This window comes from Cyprinus carpio, chromosome A14 (genome assembly GCF_018340385.1).
Source record: "Cyprinus carpio isolate SPL01 chromosome A14, ASM1834038v1, whole genome shotgun sequence".
NCBI classification, from domain to species: Eukaryota; Metazoa; Chordata; class Actinopteri; order Cypriniformes; family Cyprinidae; genus Cyprinus; species Cyprinus carpio.
Genome location: NC_056585.1, coordinates 2375955 through 2401290, shown reverse-complemented (window position 1 = coordinate 2401290; position 25336 = coordinate 2375955). Strand labels below are relative to the sequence as shown.

The following is a 25336-nucleotide window of genomic DNA, read 5'->3' as shown; positions in this document are numbered from 1 at the left end:
ACTGCACGATTTTAGCCCAGTTTTTGGCTCGCCGACAGGTTTTGAGAAATCGCAGACAAATGCCCGAAATCACAGGCAAATCGTTGCTCGTTCACGCGAGTGACAATCATGCAGTGTGAATGAGCAAAGATGCGATCTGAGAGAATCGCCGACGAGTCACCGACGCCTGTGAGATATTTGGCATGCTAAATATCTGGACCTGTCGGCGATTCAAAATCATGCTGTGTGAAAAGTGTTTTTGACTGAAAACTACGTCGGCGATGACTGACAGCCAATGAGAGAGCAAAATACAGAGCAGCGCTTGAGCAGCGGGGAGTTCGGGGAGGAGTTATATACCACAATATCAGCAAGCATGGCTTCGTTTCAGAAAAAGCCGCCTTCTCGGTCTATGTGGACCAAAGAAATGGAAGAAAAATTAGTAGAAATTTGGCAGGAGCACCCGTGTGTGTTTGACGTTTCATCTGAGCTAGCCCAGTCTCATGTGAGAACTCCGGGTCTTGCATGCTTGATATCGCGTTGTTTCCCTTGTCACATCTCGCGTGTGTTTGGTTGTGAAACGTAGTTTTGCATGCCAGACAGAGTTGTCGGCGATTCTTCCTATTGTAAAGTCATGCAGTGTGAAACCTTCTGTCGCCGATCCATCGTGCAGTGTGAACACAGCAGCGACTGAATGCTGGCCGAGATAGTCATGCAGTGTGAAAAGAACAGTGACCCGACTACTTTGAAAATCGTGCAGTCTGAACTCGGCTTTAGAGTGATGTGAGGTTTAGTAATGAAGTGTGAATAGAATATTGAAGGGAGTGATTTGAAGATAGTGGCATTCTACCAAGCGCCACGTCTAAACAAACCCCACATTTACCAAAACTTTACTGGTTAATAAGTAAGTACTACAAACCAAAGTAAAAAACAAACCTGAAGCTGAGGAACACCTAAACGTTAACGGAAAAGTCCCGCGAACCTGAGTGACTGAGGGAGAGAGAGAGAGAGAGAGAGCGCTGTTCTCTTCTCAGTGACACAGCAACACAATAAATCTGTATGTGTGTAGGGGAGGGGCACTGTGACTAGCCTATCACAGAACGCAGACACGGTCAGCAACCCAATGAGAATTTTTATTCAATCCGAGCACAGATATTGACTCGTATTACTCGTATAATACTTGTACTCAGCAAAAGTGCTTTATCCGTACCGGATACTCGTTTCAGCCGAGTATCCGGCTCAACTCTAGTAATAACTTTTGCCGGTGCTTTGTGGCAAGCTTAAGCCTATTGCATGTATTTGAATGGAGAACTTTTCAGCTGCACTGCTGCTGGCGGGACAATAAACACTGTCGAGCCGCTCTTGACAGTCGCGGTAGCACGGTCTCATGTTGTTTCCACCAGCGGGGGAATTGATGGATGTCTAAAATATAAAAGTAAGGATAAGTCTAAAACAGGCAGGAGGGCCGGTCTGTGTCTGAACTATGATGTGAAAATTATCCCGAAGCCCGGCTCGAGGGGCGTAAAAAAGTTGGGGTCCGTCGGGCTGGGGCTGAAATGCAGGGCTGTAGTGTCTGTTGTTAAACCACAGGGAGACTTTCAGAGTCGCGGTCGCACCAGTGTGACCTCAGATTTTTTTTTTTTTTGTCGCACCATTGAGAAATTAGGTCACATGTGCAACCAAACTGGTCGCACTCTAGAGCCCTGATTCAAGTCAAGTCAAGTCATCTTTATTTATATAGCGCTTTAAACAAAAAAGATTGCGTCAAAGCAAATGAACAACATTAATTAGGAAAACAGTGTGTCAATAATACAAAATGACAGTTAAAGTTCAGTTTAAATGGTATCTGTGCAATAATTTGCAATCAAGTCAATGATATCGCTGTAAATGAAGTGTCCCCAACTAAGCAAGCCAGAGGCGACAGCGGCAAGGAACCAAAACTCCATCAGTGAGAGAATGGAGAAAAAAACCTTGGGAGAAACCAGGCTCAGTTGGGGGGGCAGTTCTCCTCTGACCAGACGAAACCAGCAGTTCAATTCCAGGCTGCAGCAAAGTCATGATGTGCAGAAGAATCATCTGTTTCCTGTGGTCTTGTCCCGGTGGTCGTCTGAGACAAGGTCTTTACAGGGGATCTGTCTCTGGGGCTCTAGTCCTGGTCTCCGCTGTCTTTCAGGGCTGTAGAGGTCCTTTCTAGGTGCTTAATTTTTTTCTGGGCTGGACACATACTGGATCCGGGTGACTGCAGTGACCATCTGACTTGGATACAGACTGGATCCGGTGGCCACGGTGACCTCGGAAACAGACTAATATGAGCGTAGATGCCATTCTTCTAACGATGTAGCAATTACATCGGGTGTTATGGGAAGTGTTCCCGGTTCCGGATTACCTAATTAATGCAGCCTAAAAATCCTTTAACGGATTTGGATATTAGAAGTGTATTAGTATGTTATGTGTAAGCCAGGTTAAAGAGATGGGTCTTTAATCTAGATTTAAACTGCAGGAGTGTGTCTGCCTCCCGAACAATGTTAGGTAGGTTATTCCAGAGTTTGGGCGCTAAATAGGAGAAGGATCTGCTGCCCGCAGTTGACTTTGATATTCTAGGTATTATCAAATTGCCAGAGTTTTGAGAACGGAGCGGACGTGGAGGACTATAATGTAACAAGAGCTCGTTCAAATACTGAGGTGCTAAACCATTCAGGGCTTTATAAGTAATAAGCAAGATTTTAAAATCTATACTATGTTTGATAGGGAGCCAGTGCAGTGTTGACAGGACCGGGCTTATATGATCATACTTCCTGGTTCTCGTAAGAACTCTAGCTGCTGCATTTTGGACTAACTGGAGTTTGTTTACTAAGCGTGCAGTACAACCACCCAATAGAGCATTACAATAGTCTAACCTTGAGGTCATAAACGCATGGATTAACATTTCTGTCAGTCAAAACCTGAAATATAAATTCTCACAGAATGTATTCATTACCAATATATTGAACCATCTCTTTGTTTTTCTAAATCCCAAACAGAGTCCAGACATCAGAAAAGTAAAAGAACATGTTTTATAGGCTATTGTAGATTTGGTAAATGGGTCATTCTACAGAAACGTCCACTTTGGCAAAATGTCTTAATGTATTTATTTTTTTAACATTTAAACTTAGACCACATTATTAGATTACCTTTTGACTTTATGAATACATATAAATGACAGCTTATTTTTCTTTTTAGTTTTTTTGTGCAATTATTTCAAGACCACAAGTACCATTTTTTTGTCACTGGTGTTACCTTTTTTATCAATATTAAATGATTTTATGAAATATTTTTTTCTAGATTTTTTTTTTCAGCAAATGTAGTCAGAGTTACAGAAAAATAATGAAAATGCAAGAAATGTACAGTAACACAGCACAGTAACAACAGTGACACAATAAATCACCAGTGACATACATAAGACATGATATACTGATCTTCACTGGTGTTACCCATAAGGAAGGTAACACCAGTGACGGTAACACCAGTAACAGTTTTCATGAAAAATGCATTTTACAAAATGTCTGCTGTAAGGTATCAAACCATATGTTGTCAATCATGGTATACTCACTAAATTAAGTAGTTTAATCCATTTTTATAATAGGTTTTTTTTTTTTTTTTTTTTTACAATTCCCTAACAATAAATAGGTCATACCAGTAGCGTCAACTAAAAGCTTCATATGAAATCGTGAGTTGAATGAGAACATTTCTGATAACTGAAAAGAAACAGTGGACTTAACATGGGCCTTTTTTTATAGATCTTTAGAAAATAGGAAGGAGGAAGTCAAGTGATGTCATCAGTGTGATTTTTATTTCAAAATAACAGATTTTTGTCAAAAGCTAACACCAGTGACACAACTCCAGGGGACCACTGTTTCATTATATATTTTATAATATTTATTCAGCATTTTATTATGCCATTTATATCATATATTTGATAGTTATGAATACATTATTGTATTTTAAATGGTAGAAAAACTTGTTTTTGACTGCAAAATAAAGCACTTTCCCTCTGTACATGGCTGTGGGGACAAACAGTTTTGTGGTGCTTGGAATTCTTTATAATTAATTAAAAACAAATATTGCCACATTGATGGTGCAAGAAGGTCTAATTGTTCAAATAACACATTGTTTTATTTTAAAATGTGTATATATATAAAAAAATTGTAACCCTAATGTGTTTTTGAATTTTAATATTTCTGTAAAGGCTAGGTACAGAAAAATGGACGTTTCTGTAGAATGACCCAAATACCAAGTGTTACAGACTCACAAACAATTCTCCAGAAGCAACAATATCTGCAGAACGGAGAAGGGTTGACCATTCTCAAAAAATTAAATATGCCTAGCGAATTTTAGTTTTTGTATTTCAGAGGAAAAATCAATGTTAAGGATGTGTCATCTCTTCTGAAAGCAGAATTTATGCAAACGTGTATAAAATGCTTTAAAAACTTTAACAAAGATTTCTAGATGGAATTTAATAGGGCTGCCCCCCACGTAAGATTTTTTTTTAGTTACTAGTAGTCGTTCATTTAGGTCATTATTCAACTAATTTTATATACATTATATATATAATATAAACGTATTATATTAATATATAATACGTTTATATTAAATTAACAGTCTAATCAATAATGAGCTTTAATATATTCTGTACTCAAGCACAAGCATTAAGTTTACCACAAAGCACAGGCAGAAGTAGCCTAATAATTGTGAAAAAGGAGACATTTTAATTATTTATTAATAAACTAATATTTTCTTGGTTGCAAGATGACATTCATGGTGCTGACTCTCTCCACATGGACGTGCCTTTAGAGAGAAATGCAACCTTCACAGATTACATAATCAGGGAGTATTTGCTTTCATTTTGAATTGGTTTGTTTAAAAGTAAACATATCAAGATTTCTTTTGATAAATTTCTCATGTATGTGAGGCACCCCAATTTTAAGTTATTTCATTATCAGGAAAAAATTCAAGTGATATTAATAATTTTCTGCACAAACACTTGAATATGAATAATAATAGAGCACATTTCTTTTAGGTTACAGTATGGGATCCGCATTAAAAAATAAATCTTCACAAGTCTACAACCGAGACGATTGCAGTTATGTATAACCTGTAAATTGAAGGCAGTTTGACGCTTTAAAGTAATCTCGCTCCAAATGATTGATTGATCATTAGTTGTTCTTGATCAAGATTAAACGGATGCATGACTCTCATAAACTTGTTTTAATAAATATCTTTTGCATTAAATAATAAAGATACAAAGCAGGTTAAGTTAAATATTATTGTACAAATAATTATAAAATGCTATAGAAGATTGCAGTTTCACATTTTGCATTACAAAGTTAATTATTTTTTACATGCAATTATGCAAAATAAAACCAAACAAGATTTGTAATGAAGATAAAATATGTAGACAAATAAGAATAAATGTTGCACGTTGCACTCAGCATCATCTTGCAAATCTTGCACTCTGATATTTTAAGGAATAGTATACACTCCTGCATTTAAATGCGGCTGCAGTGTTTTTTTTTTCTGTTTGTTTGTTTTTTTAACTGTATAAAAGCAAGTAAAGGCGGCTCCCTTTAACCCTTGTGCATTGTTCAAATTCACTACCCTTTCGTTATGTTTGGGATGAAAACATCCACTCAATTAAACTGCTGTAAAAATGTATCAAATAAATATTGTTTTTCAATTTTTTTTGCATAAATCTATTAATCAACCTCAGTCCTGATCAAAACTACCAAATGTTTTTAAAAAAATCCAAGATTTTAACTCTTTAATTGCCAAGTTCATAAATGATGTCACTGATTTGGGGGGAAAAACAAACAAAATTAATTATTTTCAATATAAAATTATTGTGGCTAGATTTTTTTTTTTTTTTTTTTTTTTTTTCTTTTTTATTACATTCTTGGGCATGTCAAAGATTAGTAACAACATTGGCTTTTTTTTTGTTGTTGTTGTTTTTACAGCTGATCACTAGGTGGGACCATTAACCCTTTAGATAGGCCTGTGCAAAAAAGGCTTAGTTTCTGGCTTGTATATGGAGTTATATGGAGTATAACAGCAAATTATAGTGTTTGTGTGTGTATGTGTGAGATTCTTGATTGTTGGTGGTTTTCCCTGTTGGGAAGAAGTAAATTTTTTTATTTTTTACAGTTTATCGCTAGGTGGGACCATTAACCCTTTAGATAGGCCTGTGCAAAAAAAGTTTAGTTTCTGACTTGTATATGGAGTTATATGGAGTATAACAGCAAATTATAATGATAATTTATAAACTACTAGGTAGCACAGGATCTGGGCAAAGTTTAATCTTAAAATACACCACACAAGACAATACTTCTTTATAAATGAAACAAGAATTTATTGAGCTACTCTATTACATGGATCTAAAACCTAATGAACACACACATACTTACACACACACACACACACACACAGTTACTGAAGAGGATGATTAACAGAATTTGAATGAAGTCCCAGGAGTTAAATAACTTAAGTTATTCGTTAGATCGCACCAAGAAAATCACAGAAGCAGGGATTTGTCTTAGCTTTACTGCCTAAGATCAAATTGCACTTATTTCAGCAAGAAATTAAGTTTGTTTGTTTTACTTGCATTTGCTCTGAAAAGCGGGGTTCAGCAGAGTTGGAGATTCGCTTGTTGCCTCGTCTCAGGGAATCCCCGCGCCTCGGATTGGTTGCAGATCTGTCGTTTGGATGACGTCTTTTGTGAAAACCCTCCTGGTGATTGGTTGGTTGCCTGGTTACGTAGAGCTTCGGAATTTCTTCGGAAGAGTTTCGCTGTTTGCAAGACTTTGAAGAGTCTTGGCAGTCACAAAGTTTCAACGGAGAGTTTTGAGTTCTGGATGACAAGAACGCTAGCAGCGTGTTGAAGTAGGTAGTTCAAGCCATGGCGAAGAAGGAAGCGCAGCGCATTTAATGAGTTCAGGCATTGGGGTTTTATCCAAGCGGATTTGGTCCATCCCACAACGCGATCTTCTTGCAAGGCGGACCACGCATTCCTTAACATGACGCTTCAACTTATCACATGGGGCAATATCTTTGCAGGCTTTTGTTTAATAACTTCTATAACGTGTCGTACAACACACACTATTCAAAATACCATCTTTTCATTCATTTCACAGTCTTGCAAAGATTGTGGCCATTCTTTCAATACTAAACTTTCTATCTCTGACACACATTAAATGACACTAAATGCTAAAAGGTGTTATAAAACATTAAAGTTGCACCGATTACCTTGAACACATCAAACATATATAAGACATAAAACATATTATTTGTGAATATAGTTAAGCATTCAGATTTCTCAATGGTTGTCCTTTTGAGATTGAAAAGTTCAGTTTGTAGAAAAATTCACAAGCAAGTCACAAGTCATGGGACACGCTGTATGGATCCTTTGTTGTGGTCCATTAATTATTGATGTTTCCTGCGGGTTTGGATCTTGTATCTCCTTTTTAGGAGATAGCAGCACTACTGACAGGAAACCGACTCAGGATGTCGACGTCACATAATTAGCTCATGATTTGTTTTCTGATGAGCAGGGGTATTTCAGAACAGACGTCCTCTGTTGTGGAGTCACGTTATCACTTCTCCTAATGCAGACATAGATTTTTAGCCATTCGTTTCCAGGTCCACACAATCTGAGCACTGTTCCCCTTTAGCTAATCATTAATGGTGTTCAGATTGTGCAGTTTATTTGTGTGCAGTTCACCGAGGTCCTACAACAGTAATAAAAGTTAATTGTATCTGCATCTCAACTACCTAGACAGCACAAGTACATCTGTAAGACGTCTGCTAAAGATCTGGGAAACATAGGCTGTGTACTCTGATAAACGTCTCAGAAGCAGTTTTACATGCATTCTAATAAATGTTTATTTGACAGGAAACATATTAGAGACATATTGCACTTGAGCAAGCACTCTTAAAAATACATCTTGCATATGTAAATGCAGACGTCAAATAGACATCTCCGAGATGTACATGTGCGATAAGGGTGAGTGCTTTTCTGTCAGGTGCTGGTGCCACCTTCTGTAGAACTTAATGGCACTGGTGCTGGTTTTCCTCAAATGTTAGTCTGGAGCCCTACAGTGGTTCTCAAAGTCAGAAAAGTCATAACAGTGTTAGAAGAATGTTGTCAGTTGTATATTTTCACTGCAAAACAATAAGAAATGCTGCAAATATGACCTCAAATTTTGAGAAAAGCTGCAGCAAAATCAGTCATTCTAGGCCGCAAAAATCAGAAAAACGTTCCACGAAATCCTGGAGGGACTGGGCTAACTCATGTAATAATTCTGCTAATCAGCTGTGGGCCTGCTATTGTCTAGAAATGTGTTGATTAATGTAGAATGTCTGTTGTAATTGGAGTCATGATAAAGGATGGAGCGATACCTTGGATTACAAACTGCAGTGCTTTATCAGTACTCTTTGTCTGTGTTCGGCTAACATACAGTATATACCATTACTGATTGGGTCTTTAATACCAAGCTGTGGGACTGGGTCGCTAACATAAATGTAAAACAACTTTTCGCCTTCTTATTCTTTCTTTTTAGAACAGAGTGGAGCAGTATTATTATAATAATATTATGTATTATTGATAAGCCATATTCCAGTACTGGTGATGGGCATTCCTTTTCCAACATGCGATGTACACAGTAGACCAGTCCCAACAGACTGGGTCATTGGACCAATCAGAGCAGAGTAACATTATGCAAAGGAGGGGTTTGGAAAGATGAACCTTCGAATGAATCATTTGAGTGTCGTTGAGAAATAATGTACAATTAAATGCATATTATAAGAAAATTAAAGTGTTTCTTGACCTTGCATGCATGTAAACCTGTTGTTGGGGACTCCCAAAGCCAAATTATAAACATTTCAAATAGCATAATAGGGGCACTTTAAGCAACAGAGGCACATAGCATTTCAAGCATGTTTGATATTTTGGGCCAGTTTTAGAGCACATATTGTTTTCATTTGTCTTGCATCTCCTAGTAATGAGACACATACTTTCTGTGTGAGTTTGTTGTTTAAGGTGTCATAGAATGAATAAAAAATAGAATAAAAGATTGAATAAAAAATCATAAACACAAGCAGTTCCAGACTATGATGTCATACTTGTTGAAAGTCCCGCCCGTTTGTGATGCTCTCTGCCCTATACACAGACCTGAGTGAGAAGCAGCAGTCCACCATTTATGTTTTCTTGCTGTAGCTGCTGGAGGTACAATGTCAGCGCCAAAAAGCCAGTAAAAGTGTTGTGTGTTGGGATGCACCAACAAACATAGGAGTCTCCATAGACCGCTGAGGACACGGTGGTTACATTTTATTTTCAAAGGATATATCCCGGAAAAAACCCCCATAAAAGTCCTATATGTTTGCGCTAACATTTTACGCCGGACTGCCTCACAAACGAGGGTCAGTTCAGCGCTGTAGTTGTGCAGAGATTGCTTCTAATAACTTGGTGTACACATCTCCGAGGACCTGACCTGGACTAATCACATTTAAGCTCAAGTTAAAAAAAGCCAGACAATGACTGTACCATCTGAGATTTCTGAGAAAATTCGAGGTTTCCCCTGGAATCCTGAAAACTTTCTATATCGGGGCTATAGAAAGTATATTGACATTTCATTGTGGTATGGAAACAGCTCAGCCCAGGATCGTAAAGCCCTGCAAAGAGTAGTGCGCTTAGCTGAGCGCATCTCCAGAACTGATCTCCCCTCTCTGCAAGACATACACACCAGGAGATGTAAATCTAGGGCTGTTAAGATCCTTAAAGACTCCACCCACCCTGGAAATCCACTGTTTAATCTGCAGATGCTTCCAGAGTCTGATGGCAAAAATGGAGAGGCTCAGAATGAGTTTCTTCCCACACGCTATCAGACTACTAAACATGGACATTAAACACACTGCACTTTAGGGACTCTGGTAGTGTAGGGTTACCCAATAACTCTCTGCAAACTGCACTTTTTTGAGATAAGCTAGCTATGCAACTCATCCTCACTGCACATTGTTTAAATCTCTGCACATCATCTGTGTAGCGGTTTCTATGTACTGTAGCATCTCTACACATCATCTGTGTAGTAGTTTAATATATTGTGTATATTTCATTATTTTTTCTTCTTATTTTTTATTTTTTTGTATATGTCATTTTGTATTAAATTTTCTCTTATTTTTTTGCACAGTCTAAAAAGAGTATGCCAGACCTACATTTCACTGCTTGTTGTATGCCATATAACTTGTATGTGACACATAACATCTTGAATCTCGAATCTTGAATCTCGAATCTTCTGAAAGAGGGATTGATACCAATGCTTGGTGCGCAAACGTCCAGACTCCAGACAAAGGTAGCCTCACACATCATATTTTGTTTTCCAAAAGAGCTTCTTGGCTCTCCGTAAGGCTTATGTTGCTAAAGCTACCATTGTCTCTGCCTGTTTTCACTAATGCTGCCTTCCCGTGCTACCAGAATGATGAGTGAATAGGAATGTGGTAGTTAAAAATTGCGTTTGGAAGCAATGTGAGGATCAGTAACACATTCACCACCAGTTAAACCGTAACACCGGTATGCCCGCGAGCTTGAGCTCTTGAAGTTCCACACTCCTCTGAGAAGGGAGGCGAGAGCATCAGCTCATTTTCATTTAAAGGGGACATACACATAAACAGTACATTTTGGATCATATCCTAAAAGTGGCAATTTCAATAAGCCAAAAAAATTATCTGTGGGGTATTTTGAGATAAAACTTTACATACACACTCCGAGGACATCAGAGAACAATTTTAAATATTGTATCAATGCATTCAGTGGCACCTTTAAAGTCTGGTAGTGTGTGAAAATCTTCAGTCATTTAGTGTATGATGCCCAGTTTTTCCTCTGTAAACATTTACAAAGTAGTCTGCAAGTGAATGATACCTAGTGTTTTAAAATCAGTTCAAATTTTAATTGTTGTTTAGTGTAATCAAGCCTTTACAGAAAGAAATCTGATCAAACTACCCCCCCCCCCCATTAGAAGTATATTCAGCCGTTCATATTTTTTTCCAACTTCTTTTACTTTGTAGTGTATTGACAAAGGGATGCTGGAGCCTGGTTGAATGGCCAGTCTTGGAAATATTTTATCAAATAAATGATAATTTAAAGTATAATAAATTAAAAAAACAATTATTTTAAATTGTAATAATATATCACAATATTCAATTTTTTTTCTGTATTTTTGATCAAATAAATGCAGGTTTGATGAGCAGAAGAAACTTCTTTCAAAAACATTAAAAATAGTAATGTTTCCAAACTTTTGACCTGTACTGTATATATATATATATAAAATACAAATGCTTGATTAATGGGGGTCGTACAGTATACTAAACTTATTGCAGTATTCCACTGTATTGCATAGATAGGTATAACATTTGAGTACTGAATAAGCCCAGTTCAAATCTTCATGATCTCACACACACAACCTGCTTACTGTAAAAACACAAAATTTATATTTTATAATACTGTTTGCATTTCTAGTACAACCCTCTTTCCTCAGCAGTATGCAAACCTCTTTGCCACATGCACTGGAATATGTATTATATTGAAAGTTAAATTTTCAAGTGAAAATGGCAACATGATCTTTTTATAAAGTATGCGTTCATATGTGCTTCATTTTCGCTGGAGGAAACATCTGTGGTGTGATGAGGGGTGAACGCAGTGAAAACAGGATACAGTAGATGAGGAACTGATTATTGCTCCCTATGATATTTTGTAAACTTCATTTATGACAAAAAACTGCACAGAACTGCGCAGATATTATATCAATTTATCGATAAACACACACCTTGTCCTCTGTTTCTCACTCTGCGACACTGTGGTCTGCAGATTGAAAAATAATGCACTTAAAGACAGTGAGGAGCTAATTTTAATCTCGAATGTGTGAACTGTTTATGGAACTAATCGCAAAATTTTAGGGGGGCTGAGTAGTCATTTTAGGGGGGCTATATCCCCCCTAAAAATGGCCTAGCGACGCCCATGAGTATTACACTACAAATCAACATTTGATGCCAAACTTTAAGACTGCTTGTAAGGGACAGCTTAATTTAGACTGAATCTGATACTTGCAACTAATTTTTGTGCATATTTATTAGAACATTTAATCTTCGACTTGGGTTGTAAAAATTAGGAACCTGATATAAAATAAATGTAAAGTAAAATTCCACATATAATATTTAATTTGACATCTAAAGGTGGATGAGCAACATTATCAGAAGGTTATGTAGCTTCCCTGATGATATTCAAAAAAAGGACAAAAAACATGACTTGCAAATTCCTTTTGAGTTGCAGACTTTTTGTTTTATATTAGTTTTCACTGAAACTTTTTTTTTTGTTGTTGTTGTTGTTCATATGTGGCTTTTCTGTTTCCTCCCAGCTTCCTGGTACCAGGGTCCATTCACCAAATCCCTCCAGAGGGCAGAGGCTCTTTTTTGTAACCATTTTAACCCCAGTCTGAAGTGGCTCATGGGGCAGAAAGACAAAGATGGCAGCTGGGACTCTGAGAATGAGAGCATCACTTCCTGTACCTCCAGAAATATCCAACACCTTGGACAAACTTTACAGAGCTTCAGCTCTCAATGCCACATGTTCTGTGATCCTGCATCAGGAGGCAGGCAGTTTGGCTGTATCATGGGTCTTTCTTCCTCTGAGGAAGATGATTTTTATCACCACCCTCAGGCTGCAGCCTTCAGCCAGCATTACTGTCAGCTACAACACCTGATGGACCACAGAGCTCAGCTGCTCTTTCTCCATGAGTACAGCCGTCGCACACATGTGGCCACCTGCTTTGTGAGGCAACTTGACTCAGTTTTGGAGAAGACATATCTCCTATTAACAGAGACGGGGCAAGTAGTTGAGCAGCCCGACTTCACATGGAACCTCAGCCTTAGAGCTTTGTGCCAAGAAATGCAGGTTCACGTCAACCATTGGGACCTGCTCTGGGCCAAAGCTCGATCTGACTTCCATCTCCGCCGTGTTCTTTTCAGGCGTGTGAAAACCCTTGCTTCCATGCAGCAAAATTTACACTCGCTGGGCTTCCAGGCCTTTTGGTTGATGGAGCGGTGCATCCACACTGCACTTGCTGCTTTGACTTCTGCTCAGCTAGACCGTGTGCCCAGAGATGCCTTAGTGGACCTGCTGTGTGCAGTTGAGCTGTACAACCAGATTGTAGAAGACAAGTGGATCCAGGGTACAACATTTGCCTGGGGCTCACAGCTCATGTTAAGCTCATACTGGCCCCAGCTGGGATCTGTTTTGCTTCAAAACAGAACTGGTCCTAAAACATTCCCAGTTGAGGAGTTGATGATGATTCTGGCCCAGAGTCAAGCTCAGAAATCAGCCGAACAACTTTACATGTGGTCTTCCCAGCAGAGTAACCTCCTCTATATGGCTAAAATCCCCAATAAACTTAAGAGTCACTTTCCACACCCTAATCTCAATAGTCAGCTTTCATCATCACCCACAATAAAAATACATACAGTACAACTTGAACCTCAAGCTTTTAATGAGGTGTCCCAAAAGTCCCTTCACAGCCTCTGGTCCTTAAATCTTCCATTTTCTTTGTTTATCTCTCGAGACAGAGAGTGTCTCGATACCTTCTTTCAAGCCCTAGTAACCTCAACAAATCTCTTGGCTCCACTTATTCCAAGAAAACCTCTGTTAAACAGGACAGCTGATTTGTTGGACTCTGTGGTGTTTTCTCGTGGGCCAAGTGAAGGAGAAGAAAGACTGCTAAACAGACCCAGAAGGACATCCAGGACCTATAACGTGGCTGCGATCGATCTCAGGAAGTCTGACGCGTACATGAAGCTTTTCTCTGATTATAAGAAGCTGTTGTGGGGGGAATTTGGTAAAGCAGTTGTAAGTCACTTTTATTTTCAGCCATTCAACAGCGCTCTGGGAAGTATCAACCAGTGGAACGATGAAATGTTGCTTCATCTGGTCTCATGGCTCAAACATTCATATATTGAAGGTACTGATGTGCAGGTGGGGTTGAAGTATCAAATGTAAGAAAAAAAAATGTGTGTAATGTGTTTAGAAAAGATATGTAATGCTAATGGTTGAATCTCACAAAGAAATTGCTGGATCATATTTCACCTCAAAAGAAAAAGAAAAAGAAATGGAAATCTTTTGTAACACTATAAATGTCTTCACCATTACTTTTGATCAATTTCATGCATCCTTGCTGAATAAAAATATTCATTTCTTTCGAAGAAAAAAGATCTTACTGACCCAAAACTTTTGAATAGTATTGCAGGTTTTAATTGTATTTTACAAATGTACTTTACAAATAGTTATATAAAAGATCTCTAAAAGACATTTAAGACTTTTCTTTATCTAAAATGTTTACTTTTGTTTTAGCCAATAACAGATATGAAGAAGTCTCTATGCTTGTTTTTTGTATATTAAAACATTTGTGTAGAGTAGGAAACATACACCTCTTCAATATTTTTGAGACTTGTCATAGAAAGTAATTGTTTGTGCATCTCTAGTATTTTATGCTCAAATACTCTTTCCTGGATTCTGACTTTTCTTATTCTGATATCAAATAGGCGTTTTCAAGATTTTTTCACAGATATTTTATCTACTTTTTTTTGTCTTTGTAGACCTCATTCCACAAGAATGTAAAGGAAATTTGAGCAAATTCTGCTCTCATATTTTATCTGTTGCTGCCTTCACACAGTGGGATGAATGTGAGTTATATTAACCAAATTATGACTATTTAGACGTAAATGACTATTCAGTGAAATGATTGACAGTTGAAGTAAAGTTGGTTTTTTGTTGTGTCCTGTTGTATTGTAGTGATGTGTTTGTCGCTGGGCTCAGGGCTAAAAGAGAAGTGTGTCCCTGGATTTAAACAGGAAAGATTTGCAGTGAGGACCGCCACAATGGATCTCATCCTCCAGCTCTTCCCACCTCTGCATATTGTTCTTCAGCTACTGCAATGCCCAGACATAGAGTCAGGTACACAATGTTACACTTTTGTCATTGTCAGTGTGATAAATAGAACAAGGTTGTCATGATTTCATTAGTTGATGCTACACTGCCGTTCAAAAGTTTGAATTTGATGTTTAAAAGTTTTTTAAGTTTCTTGCTCACCAAGCCTGCATTTATTTGTCCATAAATAGAATAAAAGAAGAATAAATTTTTTTTTTACTTGATAATATCTTTAAACTTAGAGAAATAGCTGACATAATTTAGGGTATTTTTCTTTTTTAGACTGCAGAAAAAAATGAATAGTTTAAAACCATTTAACTCACAATGTTTACTTATGAAATGAAATTAAATAAAGACAAGAAATAAATCACAAGAAGATGTGTAATCAAGAAAAATATGACAAAAATTATAAAATGAACATTTGTTTATGTTTGTGTGTGTTTGATTATGTTTGAAAGTTAGTTGGTGTCAGTAGTAGATGTTGTAAGTGTTTAATATTGATCTTGTTTAAAACGACTAGTTCTTGAATTCTAAGATTAGAATCTTTAGGCACCACACACTATGCGATTTTTTTTTTTTTTTTTTTTTTTCTCCCAGCTGCAAATAGCGAAGTAGGAGGACAAAGTGCTCCTAAAAAGAAAAGTAAGCATAGAGCCATGTGTTACAGTATATTAGATCTGTGCATGAGGTCTTAAAGAGACAGCAGCCTAAATAAACCTCCTGGTGCCTTTCATTATTCAGTGAAGTACAATTAAAGCGTTATTTTACAGTTGAATAGATTATAGTCTCTGCGCTCCGGGACACACGACATCACAGTATAGTAAGAGGCATAACATTTCCGTCACACGCTTGAGGTATTCGACCAATTACAACATACTGGATAGCTGGTCAATCAGAGCACACCTCGCTTTTCAGAACGATGAGCTTTGTAAAAATCAACAGTATTCAGAAAAGCGGGGCAAAGAGGAGAAACATTAATGTACAGTAGGTAGAAAATAATGTTTTTTGAAACTTAAACCGCATAAACCCATTTCATTACTCCAAATACACAAAATAATGTTCTTTTTAGCAACATCATATGACTCCTCTAAAGCGTTTCATCCAGGTTACCAATAGCAAACAACGGAGCGCCCTAAGAGGACAACTAAGTAATTACACCATTTCAAGCATATTATCTGCATTACATGTTCTGTAAAAAAAATAAAATAATAATATCGGTGGCAGGCTCATATCGGCTGATAAAATCGGCAAAAAACGACATATCGGTAGTGTATACTCAGTTTCACACCAAAAATAAACAATAAAAATAGTAATGTAAATAATTACAATTAATAATAATAAAATAAAATCAACAGAATTACTGTAGAAATGTGTTCATTGGAAAAATTGTTTCATATGTTTTATATTATTATTTTATTATGTACTTGGTAACAAAGTACCAGTACTTTTATATTCCTAGTTTGCACACTGTTCAATGTACACAAGATCATAAGATAATCCTGCTGGCAATTAATTAAATGTGTGGTGTCTTTCACTAGTTGACAGTGGATCAAAGAGCCTTAAGAAAAATCTTCTGGGATTGCTGTGTAGGTCTGTTGCAACTGTCCAGACATCTACTGTCTGGGTTATGAGTAAAGCCTACCAGTTTCTGGCCTCTTGGACCCTTACTAAGTTCCTGCTGGTCACACAAGGAGATCTTAAGGTAAATTGACCTTTGAACTTTACTGAAATACCTCCATTCATAAATATGCATCTTTCTGATGCAAGATATATTCTGATTTTGATTAGCTTTTATTTGTCTTTGTTTTAAGATCTCAAGGACTCAGTGGAGGGCCTTGTCCACCTCACTCAAGCCGCCTGCAGAGATTCAGTTGACCCTCTGATAATTCAGCAGACAGCCTCACTCTCTAAGGCACTTACAGATCTACAAGTGAGAAATTCTAGCATCATTACACAATTCTTGCCTAACCATAATTTAAAGGGTTAGTTCACCCCAAAATGAAAATTGTTATAATTTTCTCACCCATATGTAATTTCAAACTTGTATGACTTACTTTCTTCTGTGGAGATGAAATGAAGATGTTTTGAAAAATGGTGGTATCCAAACAGTTTTGGTGACTTGACTTATTGACACAGATACATTTCTCCAAATCATCTTTTATGTTCCACAGAAAATAATATGGGTTCGGAATGACATGAGGGTGATTAAATGGTGACATATTTTTGTATGTCTCTTGGTATGGTACAAAATCAAATTGTGTGAATTATTGTTCAAAAGTTTGGGGTCAGTAAAAAATAAAATAATAGTTTTATTCAGGGGGATGCATTAAATTAGAGACTATTGTAAAGCCTGTTATTGCAATTCTTTTGAACTTTCTAAGAATCCTCAAAAAATGTATCACCGTTTCCACAAAAATATGAGGCAGCACAGGTGTTTTCAACATATAACAAGAAATGTTTCTTGAGCAGCAAATCGGCATATTAGAATTAATTCTGAAGGAACATGCTGAGTAATGATGCTGAAAATTCAGCTTTGCCATCACAGGAATACATTACATTTTAAAATATATTAAAATAGAAGGCAGTTATTTAAATATATAGATATACAGTTTAAACAGTTCTATAAAATAAGAAATAATATAATAATAATAATAATAATAATAATAACAATATTCATTCACAATAACATCAGTATTCATTATTTTTACTGTTTTCTCAATCAAAATAATGCAGCCTTGGTGAGCATAAGAGACCTCTTTCAAAAACTTTAAAAAAACTACTCCGTAGATGGTGAAAACTGATGGCATTAACATTGTAATGTAACAACAGAAAAACATTAAAATAATACATATGACCTCTTTAATAAAATTCCTAATGAAAAAAATCTGTTCTTTTCTTATGCGGTTTGACAGGCTTTCTCTAATCTTGTCCTGAGGACCTTTTCTATAGACTGCAAGAAAATGTCTGTGGAGATCTTTGAGCAAACCATGCCATCAGCAAAGCATTGGAGGATTAATCACAAAACCGGTACAGATGCCATGAATGAAAATCTACAGTGGGTTGTGTCTGCTTATAGACTTCTAAATCTTCCTAAATATGTTTCAAATGCTGTACCTTATTTTCAGAGCTGCCCAACAGTCCTAGTGATTATGCAGCCTCTGCGGCTCAGAGTGTGATTGGTCAGGTGCTGGAGGGTGTTCAGCCTCTGCCTGATGATGCTCGTATTCCTGCTCTCACTGAGGCTATGACGGCTTTCATGGAGGCCTGGATGGAGCACATCCTTAAACAGAAGATCAAGTTTAGGTTAGTAAACCTAGTGGAAAAGCAATGGTCTTTCTGTAGTGGTTCACGTTCCGTTATTACTTTCACTGTTCATTTATGTGAATTCTTTATTCACACTAGTGTTCAGGGAGCTCTGCAGCTGAAGCATGACTTCGACTTGATTCGAGATCTCATTCGTTCAGAGGAATACAGCCTCTCAGAGGAGCTGCACCAGAAGCTGCTGTCACTACGTGTTTTTCATCAGGTGGATAATGCAATTGTGTGCCTGCTTCAGCAGCCTATGGCCAAACCGTACCTGCCCTCTCGCAGCTGGGAGTCCTTCAGACACTGCTGTGAGTTCATTCAAATTAAAAATGAAAAGAAAAAAAAAAAGTCATGAACTGCATTTTTAAATTATTTGATAATGTTTCCCGAGGTGTACTTATAATGTTAATATATTTTTTTTGTTTTAACATCAAATTACATAAAACTGTCATAATTTACAGTGTTTCCCTTAGACTTAAACTATATTTGTGGTGATACTTCCCCCAGGAGTATTTACTGGAATTTATAACTTAAATACAATAAAATATCGATATTCAATACCATTTTTGATACCACGGGGGAATACTGCTACAATTTTAAGGGCATAAAATTTTAGATTTATATTGAAAGATAAATATGACACGGCTAGAACATGACAATGAGGTATATTTTTACATTAATGAAAGCTTCTTGAGGTGGTAAAACATCGGAGAAAAACTTATGGATTTGCATATGTTTGCTTCAGATTTTCTTTAGAGAGAAGTATTATTTGTATTATTTTTTACCAGTGTGAGCATTAGTGAGTACACTCATGTAATGTATGTTTCATGCATACTGGTTGCCCAAGGGTGCCCTCGTGCGTAAACTGCAAATTTGCCTCACAGATGTAATAGAATGTTTAAAGGGGTGGTTGATAAATTTTTTTCAAAAGCTTGATTGTGTTTATGGTGTGCAGTGTAACGTGTGCATGCTTGTTTTAAAAAAAAAAAATCACATATTTTACTTTTATTCTACACCGCTGTTTCCATTCTTGTCAAAATAGTCTGTTGAGTTCCTGGTTCTATGAAACCCCTCTCTCAGAAATATGCAATGGGCTCTGATTGGTTAGCGGGCTCAATGTGTTTGTGATTTGCTAACCGCCTAGTGCATGTTATCCGGAAACATCACACCACCTTTTTGAATTTCGATCATTTCGATTTTTATTTGAACTTGGTTTTAATGAAAGCTCTTTTTGGACTATCAAAGAAGTTTTGAGCCCTGAAACTTAAAGGATGTCTTTACAGTTGTGACGGAAACAAACTACAAATCCCAAAATGCAATGCATCAAGTGGGAGGAGTCAGTAGGCTCCAGGAAATGGAGAAATCAAATCCATTTAAAGACAGGTGTGTGTGCACGAGAGAGGGCCTATGAGTTTTTTGTTTGCTGAACCGAGAGTAATAATTATGAATTGCCTGGAGATTGTAGACATTTCAAATGTGCAAAACACGAAACAACGCAACTGGAAATGACTGTCTAAAGAAAGCTTCATTCACTGCGCTGTGGAGGAGTGCCTGGATTCTACAATTCCTGCAAGCTGCTCCTTTCCTCATGGTGTCTGGGCCGTATGAAAGCTGAATCATCAGACAGTTAGCGCTGTGAAGTAAAGCCGCTGACAATGAAACTACAAGATTGAAGACTACAGTGTTACAGGAGTTTCGCTGGCTGCACAGTGGATGAGTGTTCAGATGTTTGGTATGGCATTCGTTTATTAGCTGTGTTTGAACTATGCGGGATTGGAATGCTGTAACTTTGAGTGAGTTCGTATTGTCTTGGCTGTAATCCACTGACTGTGCATTGGACTCCAGGTAGGCATTGAACAGTTCATTTATCTATCTCCATGAAGCTATTTAATCATCAGTGACTCTCGGAAAAGATGAGTCTACCTGACATCTAATACACACACACACACACACACACACACACACACACACACACACACACACACACACAAACATCAATTATTTTTCCTTTGAACCCTCCATTTAAGAACACAAACATTCAAAAGAGTCATCAGAACTGTTGAAAGAACCATATGTTGATGTGTTATGAATTAATGTTATACGAGTTGATATGTTATGTTGGGTTGCTTTATTTATGGACTTTGAGACTGGATGCACCGAAGTACTGTGTTGGATTATTTACCTGTGTTGGAATATTTATATTTATTTTTCTTGATATCTATTGATGACTCGTAGACCCGTGTATTATTCTCTCTCATTTGAAAGACATATGATCCCTTGATGCTGTGCTATGTGGTGAATTAATTCATGAGATTGTTTATTTTTGGTTGCTTATTGGCTGTGTACTTTAACATGCTTTGAATAAGCCAGGGATATTGTAAAAAGAAATAAGCCCCATTTTGAGTTAAATTAAAAAGAATTTTTGTTTTGTACTGTTCTGTGAAGTGTGATTTGAATCACTAAATCACACAGTACAGTGACCTCTTACGTGTCAAAAGATCAAGGGAAAATTGATTTCTCAATTCATGACCCCTTTAACAAACAAACAAAATTTTATTAATCAGATCGCCAAAAAAAAAAATATACTTTTAGAATTTTAATTTTGATTGGAGTTAAATCATTTTAATGTTTTAATAATGAATTAATTAAAACACTAAAAGTCATCCTGTGGCCTGCATGGACATTGCTGTGCCCCCTTATTGAGAACATCTGCCATAGACCAGGTTTTTTTTAATTTTTATATTAAAGTTATTAATTAGCTTCTATTTTTATATTTTCAGTTACAATTTATTTGTAGTTTTAGGTTTCTTTCTTTTATTGTTGTAATTTTGCCAATTTTATTAGTTTTTGTTCTTTTTAAATATTAGTATGTTTGGTTTATTTTCATTTTATGTTCAGTTTTTACTCTTAGAGCTTTAACTATTATTTATTTTATTTCAGCTTTATTTCAAGAAACTAAAACTATTAAAAAGACCTCATAGTCTTTTTAGACTTTTGACTCTTTAAGCTAGTGTAAAATATACAACATTGATTAATAGACTCATTTTACCTTAAAGTGCACTCTGTCATTTATTGCACTGGCTGATATAATGCTGGTTTAATAAGACACCTAGCGTCATGATTGTTGCATCAACCCGACAGCAAACGCTTCGGTAACCAACAGCATTGTAGAAATGTATTATTTGCCGCCAGCCATGATTAACTTATGCTTTTAGAAGTGTCTAATAACAAAAGGCTTAGCAAGACAAAGTAGTGTACAAATTGTCACTTCATATAAAATAAAACATTAGTCACATGAGTCTTCAACTTTAGTGAACAGACTTCAGCAGCTTAATGTAAATAACTATGTGCCGTGTTTCCTCAGGTCCAAGCAGTGCACAGGTCATGGATCAGGCAGCAGGGAGTCTTAATAATCTGGAAAGTGTGGACATACAAGCAGCATGCCAGCAGGCCCTGACACAAGCTGAGAGCTCAGTGATCCCTGAGCTGCAGTCTTCCACCCCACCTGAGTCCTACTTGGCCATGGCTCAACAGGAATGGCTGGACCTGCGGATACACAGCTGCTCACGCTGGAAACTCCCAGTGCTGCATTGTTTCACTAAATCTGAACCTTAGTCAAGTGACCAGGGCCTGTATTCACAAAACATTTTGCATGAGTGTAGCATTTGTATTTTCTGTGAAAAATGGTTTATCTTCAGATAAACAATGTAATTGTTGATGCCCTTTCTAAATAAACTGTGAATAGTAAAATTATCCATATATATTTATCTTTTTAAAACAATTTTCTTCATTCGCTAAGTAATCCTGGTGTTTGACAGAGACTTTAACTACAGATTTATTTTTTAAAACATGCATACTAAATGCATGATACACATTGGCCCGGTTTCACAGACAGGGTTTAGACTAAGCCAGGATTAGGCCGTAGTTCAATTAGGATATTTAAGTAATTTTTATTAACATGCCTTAGAAAAAAACATTACTGGTGTGCATCTTGAGACAAAACAAAGGCACGTGTATGTTTTAATATCAATCTATATTAATAGCAAGTTTCTTTTAGTTGAAACAGCTCAGATTTACATTTGATCTGGGACTAGGTTTAAACCTTGTCTGTGAAACCGGGGGATTGTCTATTATATATATTTTATATATATATATATATATATATATATATATATATATATATATATATATATATATATATATATATATATATAATACTTACAGTAATATTTAATTGGACTGCCATTATATTGTGCAATCATTGTGGCATTGGTTTGACAATGTCATGCAACATCACAGCATTTATTTCTAACAAGAGTGGCATTAAATTTTGGCCAAGATCATGTATTGACAATGGGACAGTCGACTTTCAGTAGGGTTAAGCTCAGGACTATGTGGTGGCCAACTCTTTACAGGAAAAGATTTTTCATGTTCACTGAACCACTGTTTCACAAATTGAGACGGGTGAATCTTTGCATTGTCATCCTGGAATATGTACATGGATATGTCTTTCAACATGGTTGTTTGGTAAGTAAAAAGCTACACACTGCATCAGTTAGGGTTAAAAGTATTGCCTGAAACATGTTAATCACTGCAATAATGGTCCAATCCTAAACTCTTCAATATTTGCTTATTTTAATCCAAATGGCAACTTTTTTTAGGCCAGGCAGTGGACTTGGTAATTGAATCTTCATTATTTTCCTATGAAATGTAAAGTTGTTTATTATGTTTTTGAGGAATGGGAAGATTCTGAAATGTTTAAACGAGCAGACAATCACCATAGAATGTCACAGACATCTGAATGAGTTTCAGGTTCATTCTTCCAGCATTTTTATCCTAGAGCTTTATGAAGCGTGGTTATATCTCATATGACCGAAAGGTGGTGACAAAACCTCATGAATATATGAAAGAAAAAGAGCAACCGACTTAAATGCAGGTTGCTTGCCTTAATACACCCGTCCTCTTGTTCACTCTTTAAAGTGTTTGTATTTGGTAGTTTAAACCGTTTAAAATCAGCCAATTCCGTGCAAAAAAAATGCGTATTTGGCAACCCTGCATCCAAAGTGATTTAAATACTCCGCATACTGATAGCGGCTCCGAGATGCGCGAAAATTATATGCAATATTATAATGTTTGCATGAGCACACAGTAATGGTCAGAAATTCAGCGGTAGCGGGATTAAGGAAACCGCGCGCATGGCTCTGATACAAAAACGCACACAATAAATGGCGACTGTAGAAAGCAAAAGCCGAATCCCGGACATTTTGGGCGATTTAGAATAGTATAGGTCCAAAAAGAGGACGTATGGTCACCCTACTATAATCACTATTTTTGTTAATGGGGTGGTTGTTTTATATTGGTTGATTGCTTGAGCCTCATGTAGATGAAATGTGGCAGTAAATGTAACAAACGAAAAATATTCTGATGAGCGCCCAGAAAAGACTTTAATTTTACTTTGATGCTGACTAATTAGTCATCGAGGAATAGAAGAAAAGATAATTAATATATATCAAATATATTACTATTTATTAAAGTTTGACATAACTATTTAAATGTGCATTAACTGATAAGCATTACAATAAAGTCATCAGCTTTCCATTCTGAACACAAACACAGGCCCTTAAACAATATTGCACCATAAAATATGTTTGCAATCAACAGTCTAAATACATTCAGAAGACTGACCCGTCCCATGCAGCCTTTGACTTGTAATTGATTTAAATTTACCATTTGTGGCTGCAAGGGAGACTAATTATGAATTTTCCCAATATCATTTGCTCCCCAGAAGGCCTGTCACACACCTGGGAAATGTATGATATCTTATTGGTAGGGAGGGGGCTGTGGCCATTGTTGAGCTCCCTCCCCAGCATGCACGATGGCTGAGTTATGGCTGCATGGCCCACCTTACTGTTTGGTGGCATGTAATTTGAATACAGATTAGTTGGCCCCAGTGTTCCAGTGCTTTGGCACTACCATTACTGGGGACAGTAATTTGACTGATAAACACAAGGGTTATCACAAGGTCATCACCTTCAGTGAGGTAAGCAGGGGATGACGTACCAGCCAACCCGCTTTTGGAGCCACCAGCCAAGAAGTCTTTCGATAGCATAATTAGTTCCTTTAATTAAGAGGTGAGCTAGCTGATTGAATAAATCCGCTGCTAATGGAGCATCCGATTTCCCATTCCAATAGCTCATGTGTACTTCTGTTGCCATTTACTCCCTCAGGATGTAGTGAAAATGTTTACGGATGCATTGTTTGTTTATTTTTTCATTTGAGATTTCCTTTGGCTGCTTTAAACTTGCACACTTAATCCATCCTAATCTTTAAATCTCAATTTAAGACGTATTTGTTTACTATGGCCTTTTAACTGTTGACTTGTAAAATGATTGTGATTTGATTAATTTTGATAGTTACTGTATAATGAACAAACATTGTTTCTTTTCAGAATGGGCAGATTCTGACAGATTTGTAATGACAGGCTGTAAATGTAATACTTGACTGCAAAACTTTGAAGGTAAGTCATAGAAATGTTTGTTATTGTCTGTTCCAGTTTTATAATAATGGTGTCATTTTAGCAGCTCTAAGTTTATTTGTAGTTGTCTGTGAGTCATTACTACTATTTAGTATATTTCATGACAAGAAAAATGTTTATTTTTTTTTTTTTATTTAACATTTTATTAAAATACAAACCCGATTCCAAAAAAGTTGGGACACTGTACAAATTGTGGGTAAAAAAGGAATGGAATAATTTACAAATCTCATAAACTTATATTTTATTCACAATTGTATATAGATTACATATCAAATGTTGAAAGTGAGACATTTTGAAATGTCATGCCAAATATTGTCTCATTTTGGATTTCATGAGAGCTACACATTCCAAAAAAGTTAGGACAGGTAGCAATAAGAGGCCGGAAAAGTTAAATGTACATATAAGGAACAGCTGGAGGACCAATTTGCAACTTATTAGGTCAATTGGCATACTCAAAAAAATAAATTGTTGAATGAACATGATTTATTCGTAGCACCCATTATGCATCTAATCAAATGAAGTAA

General features: G+C 36.7%; 1 protein-coding gene across 4 annotated transcripts in view; it reads left to right on the top strand.

Annotated features, from left to right (window-relative positions):
* The window catches only part of ccdc142 (coiled-coil domain containing 142), a 53076-nt gene extending 31046 nt beyond the window's left edge, over positions 1 to 22030 (top strand). For 3 of the 4 annotated variants that reach the window (XM_042769708.1, XM_042769707.1, XM_042769706.1), the window contains 9 exons: positions 12411 to 14006; positions 14641 to 14727; positions 14837 to 14998; positions 16510 to 16673; positions 16782 to 16901; positions 17884 to 17998; positions 18097 to 18274; positions 18374 to 18585; positions 21642 to 22030. In XM_042769708.1, the coding sequence (XP_042625642.1) occupies positions 12500 to 14006; positions 14641 to 14727; positions 14837 to 14998; positions 16510 to 16673; positions 16782 to 16901; positions 17884 to 17998; positions 18097 to 18274; positions 18374 to 18585; positions 21642 to 21892 (2796 nt within the window). In that variant the 5' untranslated portion in view covers positions 12411 to 12499 and the 3' untranslated portion in view covers positions 21893 to 22030. Of the gene's footprint in view, positions 1 to 8166; positions 10353 to 12410; positions 14007 to 14640; positions 14728 to 14836; positions 14999 to 16509; positions 16674 to 16781; positions 16902 to 17883; positions 17999 to 18096; positions 18275 to 18373; positions 18586 to 21641 lie in introns of those variants that run through there. The other variant, XM_042769711.1, reaches the window with a different exon arrangement.
* The last annotated feature ends 3306 nt before the right edge of the window (positions 22031 to 25336 follow it).